Below are 11,736 nucleotides of genomic sequence, written 5' to 3'. Positions count from 1 at the left end.
ATCTTTTTCTTTCCCATATGCCTTCCTCCATGATAATCAAAGCAAAAAGGAAAAAAAAAAGAGCCCAAAATGTAGTTCTCATATTGATATGGGAAAAGAAAGGAGTCAAAACCCTGTGTGGCTGAGGAGGCCACTCAGCAAGCAGATGGCTTGTCTAACACACAAAAAGTTATATGGGTTTGATGCCAGCGGAACTAGCATGTCCTATGACTATTATGAAATGGCAAGCAACAACCTACAGTGATAAGGACAACACTAGCTACCCCCTCCAAACTCCTTTTTTATAATAATGTAGTTTTGTAGTGGCTAGGTACTAAAGAACACACTGTGACTTGTGGGTGTAATCATAGAAATAGCTTGAAAAGAGCCACACAGAACCGAATCTGATGGTATCACTTTATGTAAAGAGTGGTGACCAGATGAGGAAGCAAATATTAATCTTCAGTTCACTCAAGACTTAGAGACTACTCCAAAGAAGTTACAATGCTGATGGATGACCCGGGTAGATTAAAAACTAATCTAATTCATCTAATTCAATTAATAATGAAGATGGAAAAATGACAAAAGATTGTAACTTAGAAGAAACTAATCCTAGGTGAAGGATCTGAACCCTTGGTTCTTGTTGCCATAGTGATCCCAAATGCCCATCTTACACAGCTGCCCACAAACAGAATCTCCCTTGATTGCTGTTGCTTCTGTTTCTGCATCTTCCTCTCAAATCTCTGGCTCTGCAGTGTTCTTAGTTCACCTGTACAAATAGTCCTGCCTGGCTTAAGAAGATATTCTATTCCCTTTGTTACTAAGTGTCCTTAGAGTCTTAGGAAGATTTGTAACAAAACATAGAGCTAATTGAAGTAAATGTATTGCATGGTATCAATACCAATATGTAGTATTGAGATGTGTGTGCAGATGGAAGTCAATATGCTTGAGAGGTTTAAGTCAGTAAGGGAGTTAAACAACAATAAACAGATATTCTAATTTAAAATATTTCACTAACTTGCAATTTTTTATTAAATGATGCAACATAGTTTTGTTTCTGGCACTGAAAGTTAAAGAGTTCTCGAGGAGGAATAGAAAGATGGAGATATCCTCCCTTGTCAGATTTTAATATTTTAATATTTACTTATCGTGTGTGTGTGTGTGTGTGTGTGACTGCACATAGCAAAGTCAGAGGATAACTTGTGGCACTCCCTTCTCTCCTTTCTACATGTGGGTTCCAGGGATTAAACTCAGGTCATCAGACTTGGCAGTAAGCACCTTTATCCATTGAGCCATCTTAGTTTTCAGATTTTAGTTCCCAGTGAAGACAAAGTTCAGAACAGAGAGGAAGCTTTTATTTTAAAGGTGCGTGCCCAGAGTGAGTTCTCAAGATTTTGGACAGTATATCTTAATGGCAGAATAATGGATAGAAGAAGGATTGGTGGTTCATGGGCTAGGTCAGAGATTTCCTGGACAGTGTCAAGTTTATTCCAATAAAGGGTACACTCCTTTTCTGTTCTTGGCTGGGATTTGGAAGTATGTTATGACATTGGATGTGTAAAGACAAATTCTAGTGGTAATTATATGGAAATGTCATTATAAATAAGCAAGAATAATTAGCAATCTTCTGGTGGTAATTTTAGCAAGGATAGTTTAGACAATGTCATGTTTTTCATTCTTTAACTGTAAGGCAATTCTGCTATGGCACTGGAGCTGGTCATACTGCCACATGTGACCTCTTTAGCTATGCTCTGTGGCATGCCACATTTTGACTACATTTCCTTTGGTAAGTATTTTAGCTACTTTTCTATTGTTGTGAAGTGACACCACGACAAAGGTGACTTATGTAAGAAAGAGTTTATTGGAGGATTGCTAACAATTTCAGAAAATTGCCCATGACCATCATGATGGGGCAGTAGTTAAGCATCTGCATCCTTATCAACAAGGACAAAGCCACGAGAAAGAGCTAACTTGAAAGGATATGGGGTTTTGAAACTTCAAAGCCCACCAACTCCAACAAACCCATGCCCCCTAATATTTCTCAAACAGGTCCATCAATCGAGGACCAATTATTCAAATCCATGAGCTTATGTGTGTTTGGGGAAGGGGTGGTTCATTCATACCACTACAGCAAGTGTTCTGCAGTATTTAAAGCAACCTGGGGTTCTTTATATTTACATCTTTAAATTGTTAAACTTATAAAGTTGTTCAAGCAATTAATGAGCTTTTGCTAGCTGGCATCCAAGTTTGCTTGATCAGGTACTTGGGATGCTTAAAGTGAAAATCAAATAGATTTTAAAATGTACTTTGAAAGGCTGAAGAGAACTGAATAATCTAAGTTTACAAATGGGAATTCACTTAATTAGACAAAATTCAGTCTGTTCAGCTTGATTGATCTAAAATAAATCAAAGGTTGCCTTACAAGGGATTGACAGAATATAGTAGATTTATGTAATAAACTTAATATTTTAAATTGAATTTAAACACCAGTAGAAGACTACTTTTAACTTGTAATTAAGACCAGGTAAGTGTGATTAGCCTCTCCTCCACATAAATGGGACTCCTTAGCCATCAGATAAGTTTGTGTTCTGAGGGACCATGCCCAACCCAGTCTCAGGGAGCATAACATATCTCATGTTTCCAAGAACTAGATCAAAAGTAACAGACACTGAAGGCTTATGCTTACCACTCACCATGCTGTTCTTGATTCTGTCTCCACTGCATGCCCCTTAATGTGGACATTAAACAATCTGAAATATCTTTATCTCTCCTTTACTGACATCTGGGGACCTGAGACTCTGTTCTGGCCAGGGAGACCTAAATGGAAGTTGTTGAGGTCTGACGGCTTTCTTTATGGAAGAGCCATACATATGAGGAGAGCTACTGAATGGTGGTTCTGCCACCCCCCACCTTGTTTTTACCTTATATTGTGTATAGCAAGCACTCGTGATCAAGAGGTATGAAACACAAAACCAGGCAATTAAATTGTATCAACCACCAGACCATTTCTTTCTGGGTTTTCTTGTTATTAAACACTAAACATTCTTGTAATTTTAAGGCACTTCATTTATTTTTTGTTGTTTTTCAGGTAAAAGTCCCTACAACTGGATTCATCAGAGAGCAACTGGAATAGCCAAGAGAAGTCTCACCAGTGTTAGAAACCATGTTCAGAAGGTTTAAACAAACTGCAAGGAGATAGAGGAGAGTGGAAAATAATGACTTGTGAATGTGAATGAATTGTAATGCATTCTTATAAATTATGTCATAACCCTGGTCGATCCTTATGAGCTTATTTTTATCTCTCCATCTTTTATGCCATCTTGGATCCCAATTTATAGCATAATGCCATCCACTTTCAGGACCAGCCCTTTTAGTTAATCCTTTCTGGAAAATCCCCCATAAATGTGTTTCTCAGATCTCAGTGGAGCTTGTTACTTCAATCACACTGACAATCAAGATCAGTCATCCAGTTCCTTCTGATAGGTAAACAAACTATTAATTTTTTTAGCCTAAAGATATGCAAATCAACTAGTCAGAACACAAATTTCAACTAGAGGGAAGCTCGTTTCCCAAGACTATCAAAAATCTGAAAACACTCTTCCCCCCAAAATTCATCACACTCTAACAATGCAGATGACATCACTAGAATTGTGCAGGTTTTCATCCTTATATGAATCAGTCTTTGCTATGATTATTACATAACCCTCCTCCAAAAGTTAAGCATGTCCTTTTCTCATGAGCAACCCGATCGCATTTAACTTTCCTGCATATAATCCATAGTACATGCTTGAGGCAAAGGAAAAGCATAAGGAATAGAAAATACATTTTAGATTCGGTGGCATACACAAAAACTGAACTCAACTAAGCCAAATTTGTCAAAATAGAGAAGCTGGATGCCCTCAAACTGAGCTCAGTAAGACTGTATTGTTTTTACATTTGGATAAAGCCAAAGATCCTGGCTTAATCATCTTTCCTGATACCACCAACAGGGAAAGTGCATTGATTTTGTTTTGACTTTAGATGTGTATTGTACAGTCCTTTCATCTAAAATTGATGAGTAAGCAAAATGGACTGAAATGGAAACTGTTTTACATTTGACTCTCTTCATTCATTAAGTTTGATGAAAGCACATTGCATTTTGGATTCTGCTAGAAATTCACTGAAAAAGGAGTCAATAATAAAGCAGGTGGAATAATGGATATCATTAAACAAATGCAGAAATGGTTATTTCCAATTGCTGTCAAATCCTTTGCATAATATGAAAAGTGTTATGACACATATTAATCACCATTTTAACTCCAACTAAATGTGTTTCTACCCAGACACCACTTCTGCCCTCTACTGTTCATCTTGTGCAGAGCTTTACACTATTCCATCTATTCCTATCTTCTCAAGTAATAGATGATGTACTTTCTCTTTAAAAGAAAAAGGAGTGCCTTGCCTTCAACCACTTAGCCTCATAAGCATGCCATGCTAATTTTCAGCTACATCAACAACCCTTTGAGGTGACTGCCAGTATCTGTATGCTTTCAGAAGAGAGATGTGCCCTCTGGGAAAAGAGTTATCATAAACAGTCACTTTCAACTGTCATGTAAAAAATTTTTTCATATTCTCTTTATCTTCTAAATCAGTCCTTATCACTTTGAGTATATATAGAAACACAGAGCAATCTTATCCCTCACTTAACTGAAGGGTATTTAAAGGTATGAGTGTTTGGTGTTAAGTATGCTGACAGACAGAAGTATACACATATGTATCATGTATATTGTCAACCCCAACAAAAATAATGAAATATCAACTAAGATTATATTTACACTCCTGGATATCTTGTACCTCTCTTACCTATAACTTAATCATTCATTTACTCAAAATGTTTGTTAATATCCTACTATGTTCTAGACACTATTATTGTTAATGAAACAAGTAAGTTACCAACAAACCCCAAAATCCATATTTTGTGACATCTGGCAAGGAAAATTTTACTTTAAAATGTGTCCTAAATGATTTTTATTTGTCTGTAGTACACTTATATAAGCTAAAATAATCCATTTCTGCTGTGGAAACGGTCCTAGTTGATGCAAACAGTTTATGGTCCCTCAATAAATAACTAAACCATGATGAGTTTAACAGCAAAGAGTGCTGTGGGAAATAAAGAAAATGAAACATCGAAGAAAGGCACTCCCAGATGTGGAGAAGGATACGTGTCACATTATGTAGAACAATCCACTGAAAGCTTTATTTTAAAGGCTGGATTTGGACTGAGACTTGAAGCAAATGCAGGAGTCAGCCACACAGTTCTCTACATGATGACTGTTACTGACAGAGAGCAGAGCAAACAAAATTATCAGAGGTGAGATCTTGTCTAGTTTACCAAGGAAACTGGCGAGGCAGGATCAGAAGGAATAAGCATGACAGGGAGTCTTGCAGGCAAAATGAAAGAAGACTTTGCCTTTAACTGTAAGTGGAAGATTTGGAGCAGAGTATTAAGTGCCACTGTGATCTGACTTACTTCTATCACCATGGCTTCACCATTCATATTGGAGTTCTGGGGCTGCATAGCAAGAGTGGAAAATGGAAAACAGGCTTGTTCTGCAATAATTCCAGAAAAATGATGGTTGCACCAGTCAGGTAGGAGTGGGGTTAGTAGGAAACAGCTGCAATCAGGGTCTATTTGATACAGGCAACATTTTAATTGGATATTGACAACTCTAATTAACAATGCACAGGAAGAACATTAAAAATCCCTACTTTATAAATTAAGAAACTAGAATTCCTAGAGGATGTGGCTTGCCTGTGTGTCTTATTTAGGGTTTTACTGCTGTGAACAGACACAATGAATGACCAAGGAAAGTCTTGTAAAGGACAACATATATTTGGGGCTGGCTTACATGTTCAGAGGTTTAGTCTATTATCATCAAGGTGGGAGCATGACAGCATCATAAACAGGCATGGTGCAGGAGAGGCTCGAGAGTTCTACATTTCATCTGAAGACTGCTAGCAGAATACTGACTTCCAGGCAGTTAGGACAAGGACCTTATAGCCCATATCCACAGTGACACACCTACTCTAACAAGGCCATACCTCCTAATAGTGCCACCCCCTAGGCCAAGCATATATAAATCATCACACTGAGTTTATACAACTAACTTAGTAGGAGAAATAAGACAGATTTTTCTTTGACTTTGTTTATATAGTGGATTACATTGATGGATTTCTCTACATATTGAGCCATCCCTGCATTCCTGGGATGAAGGTTCCTTAATCATGACGGATTATCATTTTAATGTGTTCTTGGATTCTGATTGCAAGAATTTTATTGAGTATTTTTGCATCAATATTCATAAGGGAAATTGGGCTGAAGTTCACTTTCTTTGTTGGGTCTTTGTATGGCTTAGGTATTAAAGAGAATGTGGCTTCATAGAACAAATTGGGTAGTGTTCCTTCTGTTTCTATTTTGTGGAAAAGTTTGAGGAGTATTGGTATTAGGTCTTCTTTGAAGGTCTGATAGAACTCTGCACTAAACCCATCTTGTCCTGGGGATTATTTGGTTGGGAGACAAAAAGTCAGCCAACAGATTGGGAAAAGACATTTATCCTAAATCCAATAGAGGATTAATATCCAATATAAAAATAACTCAAGAAGGTAGACTCCAGAGAAACAAATAACCTTATTAAAAATTGGGGCACAGAGCTAAACAAAGAACTCTCAATTGAGGAATACTTAATGGCTGAGAAGCACCCAGAAAAATGTTCAACATCCTTAGTCATCAGGGAAATTAAAACCAAAACAACCCTAAGATTCCACCTCACACCAGTCAGAATGTCTAAGATGAAAAACTCAGGGGATAGCAGATGCTGGCAAGGATGTGGAGAAAGAGGAACACTCCTCCATTGCTGGTGGGATTGCAAGCTTGTACAACCACTCTGGAAATCAGTTTGGCGGTTCCTCAGAAGATTGGACATAGTACTACCAGAAGATCCAGCAATACCTCTCCTGGGTATATACCCAGAAGATGTTACAACTGGTAATAAGGACACACGCTCCACTATGTTCGTAGCAACCTTATTTATAGTAGCCAGAAGCTGGAAAAAACCCAGATGTCCCTCAACAGAGGAATGAATATGGAAAGTGTGGTAATTTAAACAATGGACTGCTACTTAGCTATTAAAAATGGATTCATGAATTTCTTAGGGAAATGGATGGAAATAGAAAATATCATCCTGAGTGAGGTAACCCAATCACAAAAGAACACATATGGCATGCACTCACTGATAAGTGGATATTAGCCCAGAAGCTCAGAATACCCAAGATACAATTCACAAAACACATGAAACTCAAGAAGAAGGAAGACCAAAGTGCAGATACTTCGTTCCTTCTTAGAAGGCTCAACAAAATACCCATGGAAGGAGTTACAGAGGCAAAGTGTGGAGCAGAGACTGAAGGAAAGGCCATCCAGAGATTGCCCCACCTGAGGATCCATCCCATAAACAACAACCAAACCCAGATACTATTGTGGAGACCAACAAAAGCTTGCTGACAGGAGCCTGATATAACTGTCCCCTGAGAGGTTCTGCCAGTGCCTGACAAATACAGAAGGAGATGCTCACAGTCATCCATTGGACTGAGCACAGAGTCCCCAATGAAGAAGCTAGAGAAAGGACCCAAGGAGTTGAATGGATTTACAGTTCCATAGGAGGAACAACAACATGAACTAACCAGTACCCTGAGAGCTCCTAAGGACTAAACTACCAACCAAAGAGTACATACAGATGGTGGGACTCATGGCTCCATCTACTTATGTAGCAGAAGATGGCCTAGTTGGCTATCAATGGGAGGAGAGGTCCTTGGTCCTGTGAAGGCTCTATGCCCCAGAGTAGGGGAATGTCAGGGCCAGGAAGCAGGATCTTGTGGGTTGGTGAGCAAGGGGAAAGGGAGGGCAAAAAAGGAGGGGGATTTTGGAGTGAGGCCAGGAAGGGGGAAAACATTTGAAATGTAAATAAAGAAAATATCTAATAAAGAGATAAGCTTTAGCATCCCATTAGCCTAGTACTTTCTCCATGCTACACAATTCATTTTCAATATACCAGCCTATACAATAAATGTGAGTTCACCATATTATATTCTAAAAAGTCTATTCTGCAATGCAGAGGTAAGCATTAGCTTAGCATTATGATGAGGAAATACACTCAGAATTATGTCCACTCTCAAATGTAAGAGTTTTGAGGCCCATTGAGATGGCTTAGAAGGTAAAGGTTCTTTGTACAGAACTGAGTACTGAAAGTTGCCCTCTGACAGCCATAAGTGTTTCTGGCACTCCCTTGTACCTGGCACAGCCTGACTCCTACTCTGTCTGATGAATGACAACTCACTCCTTTTTCACATCTTAGCTTAAATAATCACTTTCCTATGAAGCCACCCCTGTTTCCAGACTAGGTCAATTCTCCCTTGTATAAGCTCTAAGAGCAGTGTACTTTTGCATCATAGCTCTTACCACACTCTGGGATTATTTATTTATTTGGGGTGATTAATTATTTAAGCTCTATCTCCTCCACTGGAATACAAGCTCTCTGAGTTAACTGCTGTTTATGCATATAACGCCAACACAGGGTAAGTACTTAATAAATATTTACTAAATGGATACAAGAAAAATGCATGCAAGTTCAGGAGGCTCAAAACATAAACTATCCACAGGTTTATAAGAACCAGAAAAAACAAGTTTGGAAAAAGACAATCTATTTTCTGGGGGAAAGAACAATGGTGAAAATAGGAATTTGGGATATGGTTCTCACTTTCACAACTGGAAATGATTTACAATGTATAGGTATTCCAGTCATGTGAACAAGTTATTTCAAAATATTGTCCAATGGACACAACCCAATTTCCTTTGAAATTATTTTTCCCATTGATCCCTTTTTTCCCCGTGAAGGAATTTACCAAGAGGGCTTGCCCTCTCTTTGTCACTTCTTATAAACAAGTGTGTGGTTTATTGACTCCAACTCTGAAAAGTGTTCCAGTTTCTTCATGAGACTACAGAGTAAATACAACAACTAATTGGATAGTTCTGCCCACAGCAGCAGAATAAACTCCTTAGAATCAATCCTTAAGTCATGGGTCTTCCACATGATACCCTCTCCCCTTCAGTACGAAAGGACATGAAGAACTATGTAGTTCACTTGACATTTATGTGTGCAATTGACATTTGTAAGTATACTTGACATTTAAGATTAGCTTTTAGACCTTGGTAGTAAATTTACTTAAGAATTAGAGAAATGGTGGAGAGAAGCATTTTTTTTCTAAATAAAGAAAAATTACCCCTATTAAACTTAATAATCTAATGATTCCCTTCTTTAATATCAAGAGAACAGACCCTGTTATTTGTTGTCCTCCACTTCTAGCAGTAATGAAGTAAACTTTTCCATCTTTTCTTGGCTAGGTAAATTATGCTTCTTTATTAAAGATTTAAGAAAACACTGAATTATTTATACCAATGTATATAAGTCTATTTGTGCAAAATCATCCTATCTCAAGGTTTCCAGGACCCTAATCTGTGACATACTGGTTTTATTCCTACATCACATGAATTTCTATGGCATGGTAGCACAATTGAAAATAGCAACAAAACAAAAGTCCTTCAGTACACAAGGATTGTTCAGAATGCAGAGGAGAAAATGACCTGGGCAGCCGAGTTAACAAACTGGGGACTGACCTGCTTATTGCTCTAACTTTTGATCAGTTGCTATCAAAATTGAGCAGGTCAACTGAAAATGTTTCCTGCCTCTTAGATGAGGAGTTAACAGACTTGCCCACAGGCCAGATCTGAGCCTCCAGCTCTGTTTTTGTCAATTAGAGTTATTGGAAAAGAGCCAAATGTCTATAGCAGCTTTTGTGATAAATAAAAAGAGTTGACTATTATATAATGGAGACTATCCAACAAAGTTTAAAGTATTTACTATCTTGCCCTTCACCACAAAAAAGCCACATATTCTTCCCTTAGAGTATAGATACCTGGCAACTGAAAAAAACATGGACACATTAAAGTTATAAAGTGTATCTATAAAAATGATGCAGTATTTTTTTGTGCTAATATTTCAACAAAAAGCCGTTAAACTTTGAGCAAAAAGATGTTTGTTTTAAAAGGGGATGTTTTAGTGCTTTAAAAATACTTTTTATTTTAAAATTACATACATTTATGCAATATGTATTGTTTGTATCCATCCACCATTACCTCCCTCCAACTCCCCTAATACTCACATCACACCTTTCTCCAAGATACTTGTCCACTTTTTTTTTAGTTTAAGAGTATATATCAAACTTTAATAACTCAAAGCACAATATTTTATTTATTAAAACATTGCATAATGAACTTCAGTGTTATACTAGTAAGCATTTTCCTACTAATATTTTGACTAGAACATACAATACAACCTTCACAAAAACAGAAAACAGTTCTTTAGAACTAAGTGGTTGAACAGTCCAGGCTTCCTGGCCAAGTCAAAGATGGAGAAGTCAGGAGACAAAGCTGTTTACCTGACAGTTACACCGTATTTACCCTCTTCACTGAGTGCAGGTTAAAATACTCATTCACAGCAAATGAAGACAGCTCGGGTTGCCTCGCTTGCCTCTCTCCCAACACAAAAAAGATTAGGATGAGTCAGCTTTTCAATACATTTTATTTGTTACTGTAACATTCTTTTATCTATTTTTTAACCCTCAACATAAACACAAACAATGTTCTTCTGTAAACACAATGTTCCCACAGTCTTGGGTACTGACAGATAAACAAAGATCATTTTCTGGTGTTCTGGCTCTTCTATGCATACGTATCACACATACACCACAGAGGTAGGAAAGGCCATTTTTAACAAATTATCTTAACTGTAGAGAATTTCCCAAAACTAAACAGACAAATTAATAAAGCATGCCTTTGGTGAGTCTCAAAGGCACACAGCATCCTCTCTCTCTCAAGGATGAATCCCCTGAAGTGTTTAGTCTTTGTCCAGTAACTCGATGGCAAGGTTGTCCAGGGTCAGCAACCACACCAGGAACACCTGGGCCAATTCTCATTTGCCGATTCTTTGGACCACCCAGTCCTGCTGGCACAGAGGGCAGCGATTGTTCTGTTTCACCCACAGGGACATGCAGCAGTTATGGAAGGAATGGTTACACTCTCCCCAGACCATGACACAGTCCTCTTGCTTGTTTTCAGCTTGACATCGAAGACAGGCATCCATCGCCTGGACCCTGCAGATGGCACAGGTATCGCACTCAACGTCCCAGCTCCACATGGCTACCGCGTTCCACTTCTTGAGGGAGAACATCTTGTCGCCTCCCGACTTGGAACCTGCGCTCCCGGAGTGCGAAGAAAGGACGCAGGGTTCCTCGCCGTCCTCCACATCAGCCATGGCGGCGCAGAACGGCGACGCAGACGTTTACTTGTCCACTTTTTATTTTATTTTTTGATATGAATAACCCCCTAAGTCCAATTAGTGCTGCCCAAGTGCATATGGATGTGTGGCCATCCACTGAAGCATGAGTATACTATCAGTAGCCATATCCTAAAAAAAGAGTGACTCTCCTTCTGTCCAGAGCCATTAAATGATGACAGTGCCCCTGATAAGTGTGGGACCTCAGGAACACTCCTGGGAGTTTCACTCTCTTTGTGTACTTAGACCTCAAATTGGTGATCCTTTTGCCGCAGACTCCCAAGAGCTGAGATTACAGGAGTAGTATTATGCCAAAATTAAAAAGTGGTTTCCT

At 38.4% G+C, this 11,736-nt stretch overlaps 1 protein-coding gene across 1 annotated transcript; it reads right to left on the bottom strand.

Moving 5' to 3' along the window:
• Positions 1-10,271: 10,271 nt before the first annotated feature.
• On the bottom strand, positions 10,272-11,403 carry LOC110287200 (RING-box protein 2). Its single transcript, XM_021153857.1, has one exon. It carries the CDS (start codon positions 11,379-11,381, stop codon positions 11,040-11,042), a length of 342 nt encoding a protein of 113 aa, XP_021009516.1. The 5' UTR covers positions 11,382-11,403; the 3' UTR covers positions 10,272-11,039.
• Between the last annotated feature and the right edge of the window lie 333 nt (positions 11,404-11,736).

This window comes from Mus caroli, chromosome X (genome assembly GCF_900094665.2).
Source record: "Mus caroli chromosome X, CAROLI_EIJ_v1.1, whole genome shotgun sequence".
NCBI lineage: Eukaryota > Metazoa > Chordata > Mammalia > Rodentia > Muridae > Mus > Mus caroli.
Note: the sequence above shows the minus strand (reverse complement) of the source record. Positions and strands in the feature narration are given on the sequence as shown.

Bases quoted from the DNA above. Each gene is read 5' to 3' on its own strand.
- LOC110287200 (XM_021153857.1), bottom strand. From the start codon at position 11,381: ATGGCTGATGTGGAGGACGGCGAGGAACCCTGCGTCCTTTCTTCGCAC.